Raw genomic sequence first — 22,452 nt, 5'->3', positions numbered from 1 at the left:
TCTATGGAGTAAGAGAGTGTTATCAGAGTGGGAATAAAATAATATTAAAAAAAAATGAAAATAATGTTTTTCAGCGTTGATTAAATCTAATGCTAACAGACATTGCGTGAAACAGTCTCATGTCATGGCAGTTTCACACAGCAAACATTTTTTATTCTGTCTTGTTTTCATTAAAGAAGAGAGATCATTTATACAGTAAGACCTGATACAAATGTACTAGTACTGGAATTTGTAGTGTTATTATTATTATTACAGTATTATAAATGAAACCCAATTGGTCCACCAGCAAATTTCCTCACTTGTTTAAAGAAAAAATGGTTCTCTATAGATTCCAGTAAATACTGCACCTGAGAACCAGGTTGATTTTAGCAGTTCTGACTGTTTGAGCTAAACTTTCCGTACAGGACTAATCAAATGACAAGGTTTGATGAACTGTATCCCCTATGCACGTCTGGCCAGGAGTGAATTTGATTCTTGCCATGCCTCTGTCTCTTAGAGAGGAATTGACCTGCCTCACTGAAATTAGCCAAAGCACATCAGCCAAACCACAACACTGGCATGAGAGCATGTATCCTGAAGCCTGTTTTAGCCCTTTTCCACATGTGTCTGCTCAGTATCCAGACACTTAAAGAGCAGATGAGTAGCTGTTGTTTCCTGACATTTTCGCAGAGGCCTGCTCTTCCTCATTGAAAATGTGTCACACACACATGCAGATACATACTGAAGCTTCTGCGTTGTAGCTTAAATCCGTGTTCTGAATCTGCAAAGCTTTGAAGTGACTACGCCAGGTGGTCTGGCCACTAATTGCTCCAGACGAAATGGGAGGTGGGGTGGGCCCAGGCGAAGGAAAACACACTCATCTTACACTCATCTCGCAAATGACGCGGTCTTTGACAAACACAGAGTGAACCAGTGCATGTGAAGAGCAATGGATGGAAATGCAAGTGGACAGACAAATTACTCACTCACATGCTATAGGTGATAGGTAAGAACACACACTGTGTTGCTCAACATTAGCCACGTTTCCATTCACATATATTTATGCACACGTATCACCTTAGAAAAGCTCGATAAACCGTCCTCAATTGCGAAAAAAAAAGTTTTTTACGCTCGCTTGAGGTGCTTTTTGCCCTCGTTGATTAAAGAGTTGATAAGCTAAACGGGATATGGAAACACTTTTGTTGAATAAACTCTGACGCAGCGACATTTAACATCTGACATTTAACTCACGTGACCGATCAGCTGTTTCTGCTGTCGGCCTCTTCTCGGATATTTCCATAACGTGAATGTTTGTCTTCATCTCTGGACAGAATGAAACATGGCCAATACAAGCTGACATGAAAGAACAATTAAGACTTGCCCAATTAAAACAACTTTCTGAAGACCTTCTCGCGACTTGTCTCGTTTCCGGTTCACAACCTCTTCTTCTTCTACTTCTACTCTACTTCTTCTTTTACTAGCCGATTACAGCCATGCGTAGCCTATAGCGCCAACTTCTGACCAAACTACGCTGTAGCTGAGCTTATTCGCCCCAAACCAATTGATGGAAACACACCTAATTCGCATTTCTTTGTTGCCGACATTTCAACAGTTTGCTTAAAATCCTCTCAACAATTGAATGGAAACACAGCTATTGTCTGCTTACTCTTTGTTTCTATTTCTTTCCCATTCAGACATATTTACTCATAAACACTTGTCTTTGTAAACTAGTGCAAACACCCCGGCTTGCCAATGCAAACAGAGAAGAATGTTTTGTGTTTATATCTTGTCCAGTCTGTGTTTGAATGCTGCTTTGCAAACATTTTGTTGGGCTCTAAACACCAATTTGAGATCTTAAGGATTTTCTGATATGGCTTTCTGAAGAGCAACACCCATATGCCTCTAAATACCACCGTGTCCATATTTCATACCTTTGAACTGAACTGTTTTGATATATGTTTTGTGTGTTATGTATTCAGTTAAGCATTTTAAGCACTCGGGGTTCCACCTAAAAACTTGTCAGAGAGCAATAGCATTGAAATACTGTATTGGACTTATTCATGGGTTTTTTGAAGAATCAAACTAAAATGTCACAGAAATCGAGTCAGTCAACTCAAGATAAAAGGCTCTCATTAGTCATGACATTGGCCATCGTATAATGGATATGGTATGAAATACCATATCAGTAGTGGATAACGGTAACTTGACACATTGAAAAACAAAGAGCATTTCAGTTATATATTGGTCTAATCCTACAGTAATTTCCATACATTACTGTGTCTCTGCTTTGGTATTTCACAGTTAAGCTGAAGATGAGGTACATAATGTCAAAGGTGCTTTTTAAAGGTTAATGCAAATGCTGTGGATACTAATGCAGAACACTTTCATTTTACACAAATAGTCAGAAAGGTCAGACTCCCTTTGTGTTTTCTATCATATACATTAAATGTGGCTTTAATAGTGTGTGTCTGTTTTTTCTTCCTTTTTTTTTTAGAAACACGATGCCCAGTTTACTGGCATCCAGCTGGTTGGCATGCTGCGTGGCATCGCCTCTGGCATGAAGTATCTGTCAGACATGGGCTACGTTCACCGAGACCTGGCAGCTCGAAACATCCTGGTCAACAGCAACCTGGTGTGTAAAGTGTCAGACTTCGGCTTGTCCCGAGTCCTGGAGGACGACCCGGAGGCTGCGTACACCACCAGGGTGAGCTGGAGCACAACACACTATCTGAGGACAGAAATGACACAATGAACAAATACTGTTGGGCACTGTCCTGGGGCACATAATTATTTTTGTATTATGCAATGGGCTGCACATTTACACCTCCATCCTCTCCTCCTCTCTGTTTCACACACATACACATACACATGTTGTATGCCCTCTTCCATTCTCCTACCATGGTAAGGGACAAGAACACATAAATTAAAGCAGAATTTTGATATGACCGACATCAATCCACAGAGCTTGGCCTCCCTTGATCACAGTAAATGCACTGATTGGGGAGGTCATGGAGAGGACCACTCCAAGCACCACGTACCCTGAAGGGACGCATTACATCGATAAGAAGTTGTATGGTCAAATGCATTTTGCGACCCTACAGAATTTGGTGAAGTTTTGTGGCACAAATATCCTAAGCATAAGCTAATAAGGGAGTGCATGCACCTACCTTTAATGACAACATAGCTCATTTTTAGGCGTTTGTTATAATTGAAAAATGGTATGTGCTAAGGAGACAGTTTGAGACGTGGAAAATCCTATTTTTACATGTTCATGCCCATTGTCTCTTGCCATATTTATTGCTTCAAACCTACGTGATGCTCTCAGATCACTTTACTTTACCACTTGGCCTCAATTCTCTCAACTTTTCCGATGATGCCATTGTAACATCTGAAAAATGTGTTTCCACAGCAACTTTACCAAACTGTGGGAAATCTCTTTAGTGTTAGAAATTTGCTCAGGATATTTCTTACAACACAATGCTCAGGCAAGGAAATACATGTTCGTCTTAAGAGATACCTGAAGAATAAAACCTCAAAGCTGGTCGCCCAGTAGGTGAGTTGTTGTCAAGAAACAAGTGTCAACATCTTGGAAGAAAAGATGACAGAGATTTTACTTGATGCACATGTCACATAATGAAACATTATCAGTAGGCACACCACACTTCAGGCTTTCATCTATACTTTTTGCTGCATGTTTGTGTGTGTTGGTGTGGATGTGTGTGTGTGTTTGTGTGTGTTGGTGTGGATGTGTGTGTGTGTGGTCATTTTCATCATGGGATCCTGTGGTCTCGGTCATGCTGCAGCCCCTTTTAAACACAGTGTAATTTGCTGGCTGAGAATTGCTTGTCAAATAAACAGTCAGTGTGCCGTTTGCCTTTCTCCCAGAAATACATAATCTAAAATAATAAGACGGAATAATAAACTCTCCCATGTTACAGTAACTGACAACGCTGCACACATGCACGCAGATTTCCATCATCCAGCACCTCAGGAAGTTTCTTCTTTTTTTTTTTTTTTTTTTACTTCTCTAGCCTCGATTTTTTAGGCAAAATATGTAGTTTTACTTTGTTTGTGTGTTTCTGTGCATGTAAGTCTGGTGTGTGTGTAGTGCTCACACATCTTGTTCTCTCGGGGGAGCAGGTGGGTACAGTATGAGTGTAAGAGCAGTGTGTTTGCATTGTATGCTTCTGTGTATACCTGTGTTCATTTGTACAACCACGTGTGTGATTGTGTATTATTTTTGGTGTCTCATACCTTCTCACAGTGTTTCTTTACGGATCACGCAGTATAAGAGTGTGTTTTCGAGTGGGCAGTGTGTGTGTGTGTGTGTGTGACTGCACAGAACCAGGCGAGAGCTGAGTAGCTTGGCCGATGTCTTTGTTAGCTTTGGCTGCCGTCGGCCTCCTTTCCTCAGCTCCATTTTCTCCATTTGTCCTGCTTCTCAGCTAGAATGACAAATGCAGCAGACACTACAGTGAGAGGTCATGCAGGAAACTTTGCATTATGGTTTGATTAATACGTTTTATTCTTTATTTCTCTACGGTTGATGCCGACACTTTTTGATTGAAAGTGAATATGACCATTCATTTCTTGTTACAATAAGGTTCAATGTCATTTTGTATGATTACTTTCGAATCCGGAATGGTTTGAAAAATATTTCTATATCTTATATTTTTATCAAAATATTTATACTTGACAGTGTGGAAGGGCGAATTAATCAATGTGACATTAAAAATCTTCTTTAAATGCTTCCGCACCACATAATAATAATATTTCAGATAATTATTTCGGTCCAAACCACAGAGCCCATCGGGGTTAAAGGGTTTCAGAACAGCTCATACATTTGCCTGAATGTTTCAGGATATGTAGGCCTTTGCATGTGACCCAAACCTACGTGTAGGCGTGTAATACACCCAATATTACATATATGCATAGTGACTTGCAGTAATTTTTGTAATATTAATACAAATAAATGTACACATAGAAGTGACATTAACACATTGTTGTCCTTTCAATCCATTTCTATTTTTGAGGATATTATTTTGTGAGTTCTGATCTGTGGTCTTTTTTTATGCACAAAAGTGAATTTGAAGAACAACCTGATCAGCCAAAGTACATGGTGGTAATATCACACAGTGCCACTCTTACTGACTGAATGACTGATGACTCTTTCTCTTTCTCTCTGTCTCTCAGGGAGGTAAGATCCCCATACGGTGGACAGCTCCAGAGGCTATCGCCTACAGGAAGTTTACATCAGCCAGTGATGCCTGGAGTTATGGCATTGTGCTCTGGGAAGTGATGTCATATGGCGAACGGCCATACTGGGAGATGTCCAATCAGGATGTGAGTACTGCCATGTGGCACCCACCACTGCAGCAGTGCTGCCAGCTTTACACGTTTGACCAGTTTTACTGAGTGAAGGTACCAGCAACTACCGCTGGTTTATATGTAGTGTGAAGAGCCTTGAGGGAAATAAGGGAATGTTGTCCCACAGATGTAGTTGAACACTTTAGAGCATATTAGATGTTGTTTTTATGTTGAACATATCTCATCGTCTTCGTCTTTTCCTTCCTAAATCTAGGTAATAAAGGCTGTAGATGAAGGATACCGCCTCCCCCCGCCCATGGACTGCCCGGCCACCCTCTACCAGCTGATGTTGGACTGCTGGCAGAAAGAGAGGAACAACCGGCCCAAGTTTGAACAGATCGTCAGCATCCTGGATAAACTCATCCGTAACCCCGGCAGCCTCAAAATCACGGCCAACACCACATCCAGGTATCAGAAGGATTTGGCACCTTTTATTTGTTTTCATTGTCTGCAGGTTGAGGTACTTTGAGTCACAAAATTGAAAAAAAGAAGCAGGTAAAGCCCAGAATGTGGCTGCTATTTTCTCCAGCTTTGGTTCCCATGTACCTGATTAACTCCAGGCACTCAAACACTGGAAGTAGTTCCCATTATACCTTCCATGCACTAAGGGATCTAAGGGCATTGGGACAGTAATGATAATGTCCTGGACAACCAAAAGACAAAAATATGCAGTTGGTAAAAAAACGAGTTTTGTATTAGATTTCAATTTCTTTCCCCCCCTGGTGCACGCCTGTTTGTTTTTTGGATCCAGGCAGTCCATGAGCTGGATGCAAACATTGCCTTTCTGCTTCCTGTGTTTGCAGAGTGCTTATCACACATTATCACTAATCACATATCATCTTTCCCTTTGCCATACAGTTTAATGTCATATTCCTATCTACTTTTTTCTCTTGTTCTTATGCTACATTTTATCCTCCCTTATACTTTGCTCCTTTGTTGGGACCACCATTCTCTCCCAGGGGGCCGTAGGGTAACCAGGGCAGCCCATGTAAAGTTGACAATTCTGCGCATGCAGGGAGGGGGACAGGCGCTGGGTCTGCGGCAGACGGCCGCGGTATTATGGAGACGTCAAAGCTCATAACATTGACTAATGATTTCTTAAGAAAGTGAAAATAGGTCCCTTGGAGTTTGCATGTAATTTCCCTGATTGGCTTTTAACACCGGGCGAGCACAGGCTGGCCGACAGAGGCGGCTGTGGTGATTTATGAGAACTGTGTGTGTGTTTAGATGTGTGTATCTGCGTGTGTGTGTGTGTGGTGGCGGCAGTTGCACAGCGGGAGCAGCTGCACTCAGCTCCACACACCTCGTTTGTCTCAGGGCTGTCCTGGCTAGCTAATGGAGCACCCCCCCGCTCCTCCTCCTTCTCCTCCTCCTCCTCCTCCTCCTCCTCAAAGCCCAGAGCAAAGCCTGGGACCGGAGTAGAGCATCTGGAGGCTTCAGGGGTGGGTCCTGGTCAGAGTTTACTGTCCCTGCATGTGGATGGAGAGGAACTGGGGTCAGTTGGCCAAGGTTGGCCGTCAGAGACTAATTATGGGCCAACAGGAGCCCAGTCGGGGTTGGAGGCCACTGTCTCTCCGATTGGCTTAGGTTTTCTAAAACATATGAGATCACAGGTTATCCTGTCTTCAAACTAAAATATATGTCTCTCTTTATGTTCAACAAAACATGACAATGGCTGCAACCAAAGTGCTGGAATACAACTACTCCTTCTAAATACATGTCATTCAACATTATGTGCTTTGCTCAGTAATGCACTGCTACACATGTAGCTGGTTTGGGCTTTTTACATAATAAACTTTTTTCCCCAAGCCATACAAGGCAAAATGAATAATGACAAGCCTCTGTGAACCTGTAGCAACAAATCAAATATATTGCATTACTCCTCTCTGTAATTCATTTTCAAACAAACGCTGTCTGCAGATTAAGGATCTCTGGTTCATTTTCAGTAGTTAGTGCTGGACTGGAAATGGGGTTGGATTGGAAACAACCTGTTCCCTGGTGAGGGGCTTGGGAGAAAGTGACTGGGGCCAGGGGCCATGGCTGCAGATGGAACAGACCTGAGATCTATGTTGGTGTGGATCTTGGCCTGTAGGGTTGGGACTGGGAATGGAAATGGAAAAAAAAAAAGGTTTCTATTCAGGCTGTTTTCATACACCGCTCATAGCTATACCTATGAAAAGTAAATGCTCTGTAATTTGTATATATCCCACAAAATCCATTTGTATGTAATCCATAAAGATAAAGTAAGGCAAAAGCCGCATAGGGAGGAAGCTAGGGTGGATGGGTAGGTCAAAAAACACAAGGAGACCGGTGTTCATACCTCGTGTTTAACCAGATGTCAATGTTGATTTATTTGTCACGTAACTTCCATACCTAAGTAGCGCCACTTCTGGTGTCATGTAACCACTTCCAGTGTGGCGAAACTTCATTATGATCTTTCCTAAACCTAACTAAGTTGATCTTTGCCTAAACCTAACCAAGTTGATTTTTTCCTAAACCTAACTAAGTAGTTTTCTCGCCTAAACCTAACAAAGTTGATATTTTCCTAAACCTAACTAAGTGGTTTTCTAGCCTAAACCTTAACAAGTTGATATTTTCCTAAACCTAACTAAGTGGTTTTCTCGCCTAAACCTAACAAAGTTGTTTCCTGTGAAGATGGAAGTTTATTTTGAAAAGACTGGAGTGGAAATTGAAGGCAGATAGTAGGGCAACACCATCCATCAGTTGAGTAAATCAAAAATGTCAAATGTGTAAGCTGAGTAAGTGGGGAAGTATAGAAAACCGTATGGGGGATACAAGATTGGAGATACAGGGCATTGAAGACCAATACCGTTAAATGAGATTTGCATTTAATGTGTTCAAATGTGAGCTCATTTAAAAACTAACTAGACTAAAACTAACTAAAAGTCGACTCTGAAACGCTGGCTAGTAATACAAATTAAGAGTTCAGAGTAAGAGCCATGCATGCTTGACTGGAATCAAATCAAAATGTCACACTTGAATCAATTTAGGTTAATAGCTTCCCTCAGACCACCTGAGCAGTATTGATTAAAACTACATCACATCCATCACACCCAACTGAGGCAGAGGATACCAAATGGCCACATATCAAAATTTCAATTCCAACCACCTGATATTGGGCCTATGCAGTACATCGGTCTAACCCCTCCCAGAGACACCCTGGGAATTGTCCCAGTAACACAGCGAGAGGTGGATTCCTCCCACTCCGTCCTGCCCACATGTATCTGTTCAAGCTCTCCTCCTCATCCACCTCGCTCCTCCCTGGAGAGCTCTAAAAACAAGACACTACACAGCCCTGGTTATTTAGAGGTCAAAAGAATGAAAGATAGAGCAGAAAAGGGGAAGGGAAATGAAAACGAGAAGGGGGGTAGACTTTATTCTCTCTCCGGTGTATTTATACTTCCTTCTGTTTTCTGCGTTCTTATATGGTGTTAAGTCCAGGAGGGGTTTTAAACCCCCTCCCTCTGCCGTCAGACAGATGCTTTCTTTTCTCTTTATTTTCCCCTTCATAGCATCCCTCTGTTTCTCGGTTTCCTCTCCAATCATCTTGTCTCTCGAGCTGCCGTGAGATGTTGCTGAAAATGTAACAACAAAGGAAACAAAGAAAATGATAAGGGTGGGGAAACAAGGTCATTTGCAGTTTATCTCTCAGAGGGTACAGGAGATGGGGAGAGAAAGCCGAGGATGAAGGCGAGGATGAGATCAGAGGAGAAAAGGAAGAAAAGTGGTACAGGAAAGGAGAGGAGAGGAGAGGATCAATAATCCTGCAAAAAAAAGCCGAACATTCGTATCCTGGCAGCCCAAAAGTTAATCTAAGACATTTTGGATATAACCACGTTTTTTGTCCCAACTTTTTTCAGAAAATGTATATTGGGACAAAGTCATAACCATCACAATAATTCTTTCACGCTACATAAAAAAAATAGTACAAGCGTTTTTGCATTTCTTTTTCTCATGAAAAATTGTCTACTGAGATTCACACACTTCCTTCTTTTCCCCTCATGCAAACCACCCCCACTTTCGAGCCCCCTATTCCCTCCTTTTCCTACAAACCAGTCTCTCCAGGGGGTCCTGGGGGGCCCTCTGCATTTTGACAGGCCTCTGATCTGGCAGGGAAAGACTCAATCATTGTAACAACACCCACTCCACTGAATCTTTTTTCTCCCCCTTTTTTTTCTGTCTCTGTTTGAGTTGTCATCTCGCTTTTCTTCTCGCTCCATACGGCTTATTATGGTGTTTTTTGTCTATGTTGCTTGATGGCAGCTTGATGATTTTCTATTGTAGCATTCTTTTGATTGTACTTCTTTAAATATAAAAATATAGATATATATTTCATCAGCATGAAGGGTACAGAGAATATTTCCATCTTGTTAGTGCAACAAGACGCATCTCATCTCAAACTGGCGGGGAAAACAACAGAAAAACAAGTTATCCTTGTAAGAATAATTACAACTAAATTGAAGAGTCATGTAGAGGGCACATTAAGATGCATCCTCCTCCACTTTTAAGCAAAACTCACTCTCTATTTGAGGAATTTTTGATTTATTTAAATTCATAAATGTACATACATTCCTTTGAATTCCAATGCTCCTTTGACAAAACAGGCTACTTCTCAGTCAAAATATTTTTTACCTGCCTTATGGAATCACACCTCCCTAATTCCCTGAAGGTAGCTTATATTCTTGGGTAATATTTTCCAGATTCTCACACACAGCGGCTCCAAACCTCCCTGCCAATCCAAATCAGTCAGGCGGACGTTGACTTCCTGGTATTCTAATGAGTTTATTTACAAGGCTATGAATAGTATTCCTTGTGGGAGAACTACCCTTTTTACTTTCTGCCCTGTCCTGCCTTGTTCTCAAGACTCTATTCCCATGTGTGCATGTATGTGTGTGTGTGTGTGCAGTGCATGCATGTGTGTGTGTCTTAACACAGGTGCCTTTGTCTACTCTGCAAGACAGATGCAGTGTCCTTATAAAAGAAGAGTACCTTTGCAACCCAGTTCTAAATGCCACTCACAAACACACAGTGCTCTAACTGATCCCTTATTTATCTATTGATTATTGTGTTTTGAGTCCCAGTTTGACCTAATGTGGTTTGACCTGGTTTCCTGTGTCCTGCCTTGATGTGATCAGGTTTCACAACAGCAAAGTATACCACTTTTGTATAAGTCATAGCTAGTGAGATCAGAGATTGGACAGCTTCCCCTCCACTCTCTTCTCTTCCTCTCTCTCTCTCTCTCTCTGCATGTCTCTCTACCTCTCTCGTCCATCCTCTTCCCCCCCGTCTTCGGCAACCATCAATCAGAGTGAGTCAGAACAGCGCCTGCAGCCATTCCTTCACCCTCTACTGTTGACTGAGCACTCTAAAGCCCAACGCGGAGCATTTAATTTGATTTGATCCAATTGAAACCATCAAGTCTAATCAAATCTAATGTTGCATTTTGCAGCGCCGTACATGTACTGCGGGAAACGGTAATGACATTGGACAGAAACTGATGCCGCTTTTGTTAGTAATCTTGTTCTTGAATATGTTAAATACATTATGGAAATGTTTTGGGTGGCGGTTTGATTTCCCCCCTGTATTCAAAGCCCAAAGGCACTGCGTAGGTTAACTTTATATGCAAAAGACACATATGGCCTGTGTGTGTGTGTGTATGTGTGTGTGTGTGTGTGTGTGGCTCCCTGATGAGCGCCGCTCAATCAGACCTAGAGGTCTGGTTTACATTAGTTCTGTATAGGTATGCAAGCACGGAACGTGGAGAATTAGGGCTGCGCAATTACTATACTGCAATTTTCGAATTGTAGTATTTGTTAAAATCACAATATTTGTTAAAGGCAAAATATGTGCCACAATACCATTTTAAATTGAATATGTTGATGCTGCAGAGATGTCTTGGCCTACACATTGTATTCTGCAGGCTTAAGAAATCATCTTTGTCTGGTACAGATCCCTGCAGAAGATACCACAAAGGTTTTTCAATGAAAACGAGAATAATGATGTAAAAATTATCATTCCATCTAATATCGCAAATCACATCCCAATTGCAGTATCACTAAAAAAAAATCACAATTATATCATTTTTTTTTCGATATCGTGCATTCCTATGTAGAATAGTATCTAGTTCAAGTGTATAAACATAATTACACGCTATATAATATATTTTTCAAAAGTTTAATGTTTTAATTTTCTTCCATTCCAATCACCATTGCTTATTTAATTTCACTGGTTATAACAGATATATGCAACATGTGTTGCCATTAAAGTAACAACTCAGCCAGTAGGACTGTGCATATACCAAAAATCAGGGACATTATCAAGGTTTCAAGCAGCAATTGTAAGATCAATGAAGACAATGGTAAAATATTTGGTAGCATCGACTGTACACAACTAACATCACTAGTCAAGAAACGTTGTATGTCATGTGCATAAGTGTTGCGGTTAAATCTGAGTATGATCAGTGCGACCCTGGAGCCCATCATGCCACTGCTACTTAGTGTTATCAGTGCACACATGACAACAACTAGATGATGACAGATCTGTTCACACAGCTTGGAATTAAGCACTGGATGCTGCCGAGTTACATTAGTAGCAATAGTGGCAGAGATAAGCAATCAACATGGTTGGTTTAAACAGAATAACATGGGTAAAGGCAGGGGTTGGGTGATATGCAATGGAGAGTGGTCCATTGGCCAGTGAACAGAGCAAAGCCTGCTAACCATTTCGCACCACTACACTCACACATGACATATGTATCCATCTGCAAAACATAGAGAGGCAGTCTATTTGCTGACAGTGCTGCCTACGCTTTGGTTGTGCTGCTCACGTAGCAGTTCATGAGCTTTGCCCAGTGCCCCCCCATAGTGTCCACCTATAGGCTGTGAGTTCCCTGGGGGGGGAAGTTTCTTATCGTCACTCCCCATTCCAGTCTGTGCTGACTTGTGGGGAGTGACAATATCAGAGTTTATATTCCAAACACCAACTGTGTAAATACTTAGTATTCACATCATAATAAACCCCCTCTACCAGAGCTGATGATCTGGGCGCCGCTAATGCCTCTGTGTTTCTGAAATGACGCTATAAACTCCATTTTATTCATCTGATTATGTTACAGGTCATTACCCAGGGAAATTTGTTTATTCATCGTCCATTAATGTTTCTCCTTCTCCCGTGTCCCCTCAGGCCGGCCAACTTGTTGTTGGACAGGAGCAGTTCAGAGGTTCCCTCGATGGGGACGCTGGGTGACTGGATGGACGGAATGAGGACCTTGCCTTGCAAAGAGGCCTTCTCTGGGGTCAGCTACAGCTCCTGTGACACCCTGGCCAAGACCTCCACCGAGTAAGGCCACCACACACACACACACACACACACTTCACTGCCCATTCATGTCAGCAGTGTTTATAGGGCCCCAGTACCCGTGGCAAGGCCTAGGAATTACACACACACACACACACACACACATATACTCTTGTTCTCAGTAAGTAAAGGAAGCTATAGAGCCCTTACTAAAGGTGTCCAGATGAGAGTCACGGTAATTCATAATGACAGGCCTTTAGCCACGCTCTCAGTGTTGCAAGTATGACCACAGAGGGAGAAGGTGAGAGCGTTAAAAAGAAAGAGAGAGGAGAAGAGTTGTGAGTTCCATAAGGGCGAGGGCATAAGAGAGAAACTACAGAGGGAGGGGATGAGAGGGGAGGTTTGACAAGATAAAAGGTAGAGAGAGGGGCCTTTGAAAGAGCAAATAAAGGCAGAGCTGTCAAATAGGTATGCATGGCGCTCTCTATACTGTGAAGCATTAAAATGCAGAGCAAAGATTGTCAGATTTGGAAGCCACATGTAGAGAAATCACATTTGGAGAGCACACACTGTAGTCGAGTATGACGATCTATGTCACACTGACTCTATGACAAAGCCTGGTCAGCCATTGTTCCATTATTCACAGATATGTGGTCATATCTTCTGACATATACAGTATGTTCATATACAACTTATTTGCAACTGCAAATACTTGTTGTAGTAAACGTAACAACCCAGATATTTTAGCATGTTATGAGGCATGGTGTTACAGATGGTAGGAGGTTAAATAACGCTCCAAACTTGCACTAAATCGGCCATTTTCAAAGGTGTCCCTTGACCTCTGATTTAAAGATATGTGAATTGAAATGGGTTCTATGGGTACCCACAAGTCTCCCCTTTACAGACATGCCCACTTTATGATAATCACATGCAGTTTTGGGCAAGTCATAGTCAAGTCAGCACACTGACACACTGACAGCTGTTGTTGCCTGTTGGGCTGCAGTTTGCCATGTTATGATTTGAGCATATTTTTTATGCTAAATGCAGAACCTGTGAGGGTTTCCGGACAATATTTGTCATTGTTTTGTGTTGCTAATTGATTTCCAATAATAAATATAAACATACATTTGCATAAAGAAAGCATATTTGCCCATTCCCATGTTGATAAGGGTATTAAATACTTGACAATTCTTCCTTTAAGGTTCATTTTGAACAAATAAAATATGTGCGATTAATCATGGACAATCATATAAATAATCGTGATACAATATGTTAATCGATTGACAGCCCTTAAATTAATGTAATCCAGTATTTGTAGTATGAGGAGCTTTTCGGGCAATGATTCCCGAGGGTATTTGTCACAGCACAGGGTTCAGTAAATCAATGCCCCTGGATGAAGGAGAGTTAGCACCAGAGACAGAGATTATAGGTCTGACTCTGCTGACAGGATCCTCAGGCTGACAAAAGCTTCTGAGATAGTGGATCAGGTTCTGGCAAGAGGCCCGTGCTTAGCAGACTCAAAGGAAGTATGAATCCCAAGCACAGTGATAATAAGAGATTATGAACAAGCCACCTTTAGACGTTACAGGTCAGAGTGCAGCTACTTGGAGAAAATGAAGGCCAGCTGGCTAGTTTTATACAAGTCAGAGTGCAGAAATGTTCTGTCCCCTTTTTCTCTGACTTTCTCTTTGTCCCTCGCTCTGTTGGCCTGCTGCTGCTTTAATTGATGTGGAATGTGACCGGGTAAATAATTGGACATTTCTAATCGTTGTGATCAAAGCGGCCATTCACTGTGGTGATGGCAGCAGCGGGGGCGATAAGAGAGCGGTGGTCAGTGCTGCGGTGAGCTGTAACTCCTAGCTGTCAATAACTTACCAAACCAGATAGTCATTAACCGTGTTAGGGCTTAATATGTTAGAAAGAAGCGGTGTGTAATGTGTGCCCTTTTAAATAATGATGAATGGTGGAGTTGATAGTCTCTAGTTGGCCAGTAGGGGCCCTTTAAAGTACCATGAGGAGAATAAAATGTCCCGCACTGGCAGCTATGAATTGCAATGTCTCCTAACTGAAATGTATTAGAACTTCATCATATCATGAGGTTACAATTAAAAGTGGTGCTTGACACCAGAGACACCAAAGCAACAGGAGGCAAAGTGCAGCTTTCGTTGGAGAGAGGCATTTTTTGGATGATCATAATAAGACTTTTTGATATTGATTTTCTTTCTCATTCCTTCTCAGCTTGTTTTTCTCTGGTGTAGCTCCATTCTGTTTCTCTTGTCTCTTTTCTCAGGGTTACTACACAACAGATACATTTTTCTCTTGACATTGCTCATGCCATTTATTTAATGAATATGTTTAATCAATGAAAAGTTCACTTCAATCAACACCTTACAAGACAAAGAAAGCTTTCACTGCAGCCTTGGTGGAAATCCACATTGTGTATTGACAGAATACATCTCAGATAAACCTCACTGTAACCTCCCACTAAAGAAATCATGATGCCTTTTCTGTAGCTAGATGCTAAATTGGATCACTGCAGTATTAATCCACTGAAGGCTGAGGCTATAAGGCACTCAAGGCTAGCTCAGCTACAAGGCTAGCAGCCTTGACTGAGACTATGCACTGCTCAGTATAGATTGCTCTATTGATTTGTACAGTCTTAATCTAGTCCTTGATATTCAGCACAAGGCTTGGCAACGCTCTGACCTCTGAGGAACGGTAATCATACTTGGCTGCAGCGTGCTGACTCATCTGCTGGAGTAATTGAAGTCCTTTTTGTGAGACAGGATGGAATGGATTGACGAGGAAATACCGCATCATTCGGACTTTTTTTTTTCTTCATCTAGACAGAGTGCATGCAAAGTTCAGTTCAGGTATTGGATTGAGAAAGTGATGAACTTGACCTAAACTGCTAGACAAAGGAAAGCAATCTGAAGAGACAAGACGCTGACATTTTCTTGTACAACCACATATGATAGTGTAATCACAGGGTTTTGCTCCTCTGCCAAACAGGATAGACCCATCAACCCATAAAGAAACTTTACCCAGCATCAACTCTCTTTCAGCAACTCAAAACGTGACACAACAAATGAGACAATGACTTGTGCCCATGTGTATTGGTAAAGTGATGCAATGGTTAAAAATGGTTGTCTTCTGTTCAACTACACTTAAGAAATGAAACCCTGCAGAGGTTATACTGTGGGATGATGGAATTTACTGTGTTAACACTGTGACACGCTGTAGAAAGAAACTTTCAGCTGTTAATCTTTTTCATGTGATGGTGTGTGTTTTTTTTAAGTTTCTATAAGATTTATAACCATACCGCATGTGTTTCATGTCGCAGTAGTTCAATGTGTTCTTATTTCATCACTGTCTGTTCCTTGAGATGATCCATGTGGCTTTCCAGGCCCATCTGATTAAGATGAGGAACAGGTTCATTTACTCTCATTGCAACTCGAATTATGAGCCGAGCACGTTGGCTCAAAAATGCAAATAGCTTTTTTGATGCAAAGAGAAGATGACAACTCAACTGCTTTGACTCTCAGTAGAACAGGATTAAGGCACAACAGAGATACATTTTAGTGTGTTAGTGTTTCAAATGTATACACAATATTATATTATATATGAGTTAAAGAACAACTTTACTGAACGTGACTTTAAGTTCATCTCCCTATGAAATTATATTGAGTTGTAACATAACACTGTTGTATTATGAGTTCATGCTGTGTCCTATATTTTGTTTGCTTTGCAAATGTCATTGCACTTTTGGACAGCCTATGAGACTAGAAGGCCCCTTTACCCTTTTGGTCCTACACCATTGTTTAAAAACACGATTTAACATCTTTGAATGATTTATAGTTATATCCCAAAAGCATAGGGTCATAATAGTGTTTCATCAAATAAGGCTGAATTATGACCTCCGTATGTAACCAACCACAAATATAGTTAATATCAATTGTATTTGCAGAGATATTGATTTATGCTTTTGGGCTTTATTTTATTTGTCAGATTTGACAGTTTTTATTTGAGAATTGTTATTTTTGCTAAAATGCTACAAGTGACCAATACATATGGGATTTTCTGTATATTTTGAGGTCATAACATTTTTGCTACCATGTTCACAAACAATTACTGTCCATCTTACTTAAAGTATTTTCCTTTCTTGACTGTGACATAGATGTTTGATTTGCATTGTATAGGTAGAGCCTCAGCCTGATATATTGCAACTAAAATGTGCTTTAGATACAATTCTAGACTAGAAAGAACATGTTGATGATATACAGTTTAATGTGTTGTTAATGTTGCCGGACATGGCTGTCTCTCAGTAGAGTGGTTCTGACGGAGGTCCACGTCACACCGGCCACTTGCCCAGAATGGGAGCCGTCCATGGGAATCACCACTCTCTAACGCCCAGCTCCTCTCCGCCTCCTCAGGCTCTGGATGGTGGGTGGAGGACAAAAACCTACAGGCCCCACCTGGGAGCACTAACCTTCCCCCACAATCACTGATGGGCTTTCACTTGTCTGACTTTTAAAGGGATAGTTAGTTGATATTCAGTAATAACTCAATAGTTTCCATCCAGCTGTAACTCCAAACAAAAGTAAAATACACTTGGAATGCTGCAAAATTTAACAACAGGCTCCCTAAAAACAGATAATGCATTATTAGTGTATGGATGGAAACCAACTCTATGGCATACTGGAGCTGCTTGTTACTGCAACAAAAGGCAACAAATCATTTGGTTTTGTTCATTGTAATTTTCATGGAGTTTAGCTTTAAAGCATTTCTTAATTTGAGTGAACTATCCCTTTACATTGTAGCACAGAGTGAAGCAATTTTGTGATTTTTTGTCACTTTCAGTTTCTGGCTGGTCGAGATGTTTCTTGATGTCTGCTGTTGTGGCTGCTCTGAAGAACTAAATGCTCTGCTTGCATCTGAATAATACAAACTTTCACATCAACGTAACAAATTGTGACCATGTTTGAATAACACTAAAAGTCTTAATAGCAAAAAGTGTTTGTTGTAGTAATGCCACCACTTCTCTGCTTCTACTAATATAATACCACTGTTATTACTCTTAGATGGGTTAAAGAGATGAGTCTTAACATGCTCTGTGACTCCTTCTGTACCCATAATATCAATAATCTGTGTGTAATGCTCTATCTGTGGTTTAAGGTTGTTTTACTGTACTGTATGTTTCAAAAAGGGCTTGATGTTTTAATTCAGCTGACTAACTACTTGTCTATTTGATGTATATGATGCATAACGTGATCCTGACGCTCCTATACAAATGGTCTTTTCTTACAGTTGGATGCATGTAACTAATCTTTAAGAGTATTAACAAGTTAACAGATTTATCTGAATCACAGTGTAATATTCTGAACATGTACCGGTGCTGCTCCTCTCCACATACTTATACCTACCCTGTCAAAGAAATCTGGTTCAATGCGATGCGGGAAACTGGGTCTCTTATGCCACGTGGTCCTCCCATGCCATTTCCTCCACTGACAGGGTCATAATAGCAGCTGTCAGTGTAGCCTCACAGGCCCACCTCCGTGTTTGTTAGTAATGGAAAGTGGTGGCAACACCCCCCCTCCACCCCTAGACCCCCTTCAGAGATGTGGCAGCCCAGTGGCCTTCTGGGAAATGCAGTCCTTTGTGAAGGACAGATGCATGGGGAAAGTGAAGGGAGCAGCACTGGGAGCATGTCATTAAATGTCACATGGGTGTCACATCCTCCATCACTAATGCACACTTTCCATCTTTTTTTCTTTCCCTCCATCACGTCTCCCTCCCTGATTGTGTCTGGGTTTTCGACCTCTCCTCCCCCCTCTCTCTCTCTACCTCCCTCTCCTTCACAAACCAGGGATCTGAAAAAGGTTGGAGTGACTATCGTAGGACCGCAGAAGAAGATCGTGAGCAGCCTCAAAGCCCTAGATTCCCACACCAAGAATGGCCCAGTACCTGTTTAAGAAATGAACCCGACGAGTAAGAAACACCAGAGACCTGTCCGTCGGTGTGGTTGCTAATCACAGTCTAACACAGTGGCTTCGTATGTAAACTGGAAACGGATGGAAAAATATGATGTGATTCAAACGAGGGCTTCCGTTGTTTCGTTGAAAGACGATGTCAAGTCCTGACAGAGAAACAGGAAAGAGTTCAGCTAGTGAACCGGCTGACTCTCCGAACCCTCCGTCCCTCCATGCCCACGTTGAGATGCCTTACAGACAAATAGGGGGGTAGAGAGAACAGAGGAAAGCCAAGGAGACCTGCCCAGGGTTACAAACTGGGACTGGACTGGGATACAGGGCAAGGACTGGACTAACATAAAGCCGGAGCTCTCCAATATTGGCTTAGCTTGACAGCATAGCTTTCCCTTTACGGCTAAAAAGGGAACGGGAATGCTCACAGTCTCTTCCCACCACGCCTGTGGAACGAGGCGGTGAAACGGCTGAGACGCCTTGCGTGGAAGAGCACGGCGGACAGCAGCAGCTCACCCGGATTTGGACCCTTCCTGGACTAATGAGGTCTGCGGCGTGATATTTTGTTGTAACTACCTACATTTACAGTCTCTATCCATGAGAGAACTGAGCTGGTATATGGACACACCTAACCGAGCCATTTTACTTCTGTAGCTCTAACATATAGCATTTGCATTCATGTCACATAAAAGCAATAATTATGATAATCAGTTAAATAGTCTCATTGTATGGAAGCCATGAGTCCGTCACATGTATCGAACGCTGTGCTCTGAAGGTACGGGGGCCATAACACACTTCACACACAGACTTTTCTTTATGGTGACATCTATGTTCTATGTGCTTATGAACAGATATTGTACAGTTATAGTGCCGTTCCCTCAACCCAACGCCCTTTGTGTGAAATCTCAGGATGTATTCGTTATTCGTTCTAACAAGGGGAAACAGACGGAGGGAGTAGAGACAGGAATTGAGAGTGCAGGTTAAGAAAGATAGAAAAGGGGGAAACTGTAAGAGAGAAATTTATGAGAGGAAAAAGAATGAAAAAGAGATGAAGTGGTGTCATTCAGGCCTCAGACATTCTTGTTGTGTTGCGGAAGTGTTTGAAACTAGAAGCGGGTTTGAGTTTCTTCTTCAGGTAAGACAGGTTAGCATCACCAATCCCACACAACATCAGGTATTTTCTTTCTAAGGAGTGGGATTTGTTCGGAAGGTTGAGATCGACACTGCGAAACTGAGGGTGTTGTAGTCTCGTTTTAGTCCAAGTCCGTAACTTGTCAACAAAAAGCCATGCGGGATCTGAAATTTGCTGTAAAACGAGAACGTTGTTCCAGTACGAAATTAATCCATGAAATCCTGGTGTGTTTAATGCAAAAAGTAGAGTGCCTCCTCTAGTTGGGTTGGATCGGGGTGGGATCACCAAACAAAAAGCTCCAGTTTCCATTTATTTTCAACAAAGTCTTTTTTCTGTGTTCTCAAAGGGGTTTTCTCAACACTGCCCTAAACTAACAAGGTGTGAAAATGCCCTGAAAGAGATGGAGCACTTCCAATAAATGATTGCTTTCTGAGATAGTTTCTAGTACAATATATGTCCAGGATGGGATTTCCCGAAGGCACCTTAGAATTTAAGATGATCTTTGTACTGTGAAGTACAGCCTTACAGATGTTAGTCTCCTGCTTTGATGTCACCCAGTCAATCCCTCAGTGCAACACATACCCAGTTATTTCTAAACTGGCACTTTGGTACTTTGTGCTGTTGGATGGGTAATATTTAACCACGAGGGTGTTATCTTTAAGCTTCTTCCAAGCACTTAGTAGACAATATTTGAGCACTTTGAATGGAAATGTTTAAAGGTGCTCCGATCTGTCGGCCACCGATCGTTATTGGCCGATATTCGTTCTAAATAGTTTCATTGGTGGTCTATATAAAGGCTGATCAGATGACGCAAAACATGCAAAACAATTTATATGCGCCACTAAAATGACTTCACCGGAGTTGCAAGTTGTGTCTCTAAAGCCCCTTTTGCAGACTGTTCAAGGCGGGACTGTTGCGCCGTTATTCCGTGTTGCTCCATCGCCGAAGAGTAGTTCTGTTTATACTGTCTGCTTGGAGGACGCGTTCCCCACATGCACAGTAGATCGCTACGCTACCAATTGTAGAGTATTGGCTGCACGGACAGGTACATGCGGTCACAACAAATTGCCGGTATGTGAACGTCCACACAGAGCCTATCCGTACACCTTCTGATGACGAAATTCACGTCACGCGTACCCTCGCAGACGCGCAAAGTATAATATGTGTTTTCTTGTGATCGGTGATTGGCCCCAAAAATCTTGATCGGAGCACCCTTAGAAATGTTATTGCCTTGGTATGGACTAAGGTGATTTTGGTGCTTTTGGGAAACCCATCTCTGTTGAGTGCGTCAGTCGGTCCTCTGTTACTCGGTCTACCTGTGGATGCTGCTGTTGCTGCTATGTGTTCTAATTAGCATGTACATAATGTAAACCATCGTAATGATAGCAACTAGCGCTACAGATCCCACTATATGTACATGGCCATCCCTCTTTGTACAAATGTTTGTATGTATAAAAGAAATAAATAAAAAATTGTGCAACATTTTTAATTAAAAAAGAGACAAAAATCATCTGTATTATATTTTATCTTATTTTGGATTATATTTGTTTGCTTTTTTTTTTTTTCTACAATAAAAAGGCAATTATGATTACATTATTATTTATTTGTTAACATTATACGACGCAATGTTGATGTTTTTTTTGTAGCATACAGTAAATTATGTGTCAGTGCTATCTGTGTTTTTGGTTTTTGACTTACTTTATAAACCTGGGACATCCGAGAGAGCAATACTGTTATGCACCCGATATCCAGATCCCTCATTCTCTGTCTCAAGACTGACCCGTGTGTCTGTGTGAGAGTTTACGTGTGCAAATGTAGATGGCCTTGTCTACTAATGTAAAATGATTTGTAGTGGAAACATTTATATTTTTATAATAAATATTCGCAAAATATTTTCCAAAAAATGGATGATGATAGACCTGCTCCTGTGTTTTTATTCTATTATGTCGCAGTACAACAAGTAATGTTGGCTTTTCTTTTAACAGCAAGCGTATTTCCATATGTTTAACAGATCACAAGTGGAAGTGAAAACCTCATAACTCACATGTCATCTTTTTTATTCAACATTCCATAGATCAGTCTTTTGGCACATCTTGTCTTCTTCAGGATAAAAGCCAGCAATCATCTGACGGACATATATAGTGAACAGGACATGTGTTTCAAATCACTGAGTTCACAGGGCAATCAACATGAACAGAGACGGAGCCCATAGAAAGGTCATAGCCAAGAAAGGCCTTCATCAGCCATGACCACAGTCTACGAACCAGCAAATACAATCCAAGTAGAAAAATATCTCAATTATTTTATTCAAATTTAGCAATAACTCACAAAAGACTATAAATATACATGTGAGTGACACATACAACATTTAAAGTAAAGTAAAGGAAGATCAGAATTTATTCTCAGTAAAAATAAAAAAATAAATCTGTTAAATATCTATATCTATCTATCTGATATCTAATTTTGTATGGCAAAAATGACATAAAAGTCATTAAACATTGCATTTTCTAGCACAAAAAATGAGGATTAGATTTTCAAATTTGTATTAAAATTTCATTCACACAAAAATGGAAAATGTAATGATGATATTGTAGTGCTGCCACAACATATATAGGGCAGATAAGTGGGTTTGGCACAGGAAAACTTTGAAAAGGGATGTTGACGAACCATGTTGAT

The 22,452-nt window shown here is 41.2% G+C and overlaps 1 protein-coding gene across 7 annotated transcripts in view; it reads left to right on the top strand.

Annotated features, from left to right (window-relative positions):
* Positions 1-21,692, top strand: part of epha3 (eph receptor A3) — a 142,915-nt gene extending 121,223 nt beyond the window's left edge. For 4 of the 7 annotated variants that reach the window (XM_037789169.1, XM_037789170.1, XM_037789168.1 and 1 more), the window contains 5 exons: positions 2,474-2,683; positions 5,173-5,322; positions 5,561-5,754; positions 12,550-12,705; positions 18,530-21,692. In XM_037789169.1, coding sequence (XP_037645097.1) covers positions 2,474-2,683; positions 5,173-5,322; positions 5,561-5,754; positions 12,550-12,705; positions 18,530-18,635 — 816 coding nt within the window. In that variant the 3' untranslated portion in view covers positions 18,636-21,692. Of the gene's footprint in view, positions 1-2,473; positions 2,684-5,172; positions 5,323-5,560; positions 5,755-12,549; positions 12,706-16,988; positions 17,107-18,529 lie in introns of all 7 variants that reach the window. The other 3 variants (XM_037789173.1, XM_037789174.1, XM_037789172.1) reach the window with 2 other exon arrangements.
* Positions 21,693-22,452: the final 760 nt, after the last annotated feature.

Source organism: Sebastes umbrosus, chromosome 13 (genome assembly GCF_015220745.1).
Source record: "Sebastes umbrosus isolate fSebUmb1 chromosome 13, fSebUmb1.pri, whole genome shotgun sequence".
Taxonomy (NCBI): Eukaryota; Metazoa; Chordata; class Actinopteri; order Perciformes; family Sebastidae; genus Sebastes; species Sebastes umbrosus.
Note: the sequence above shows the minus strand (reverse complement) of the source record. Positions and strands in the feature narration are given on the sequence as shown.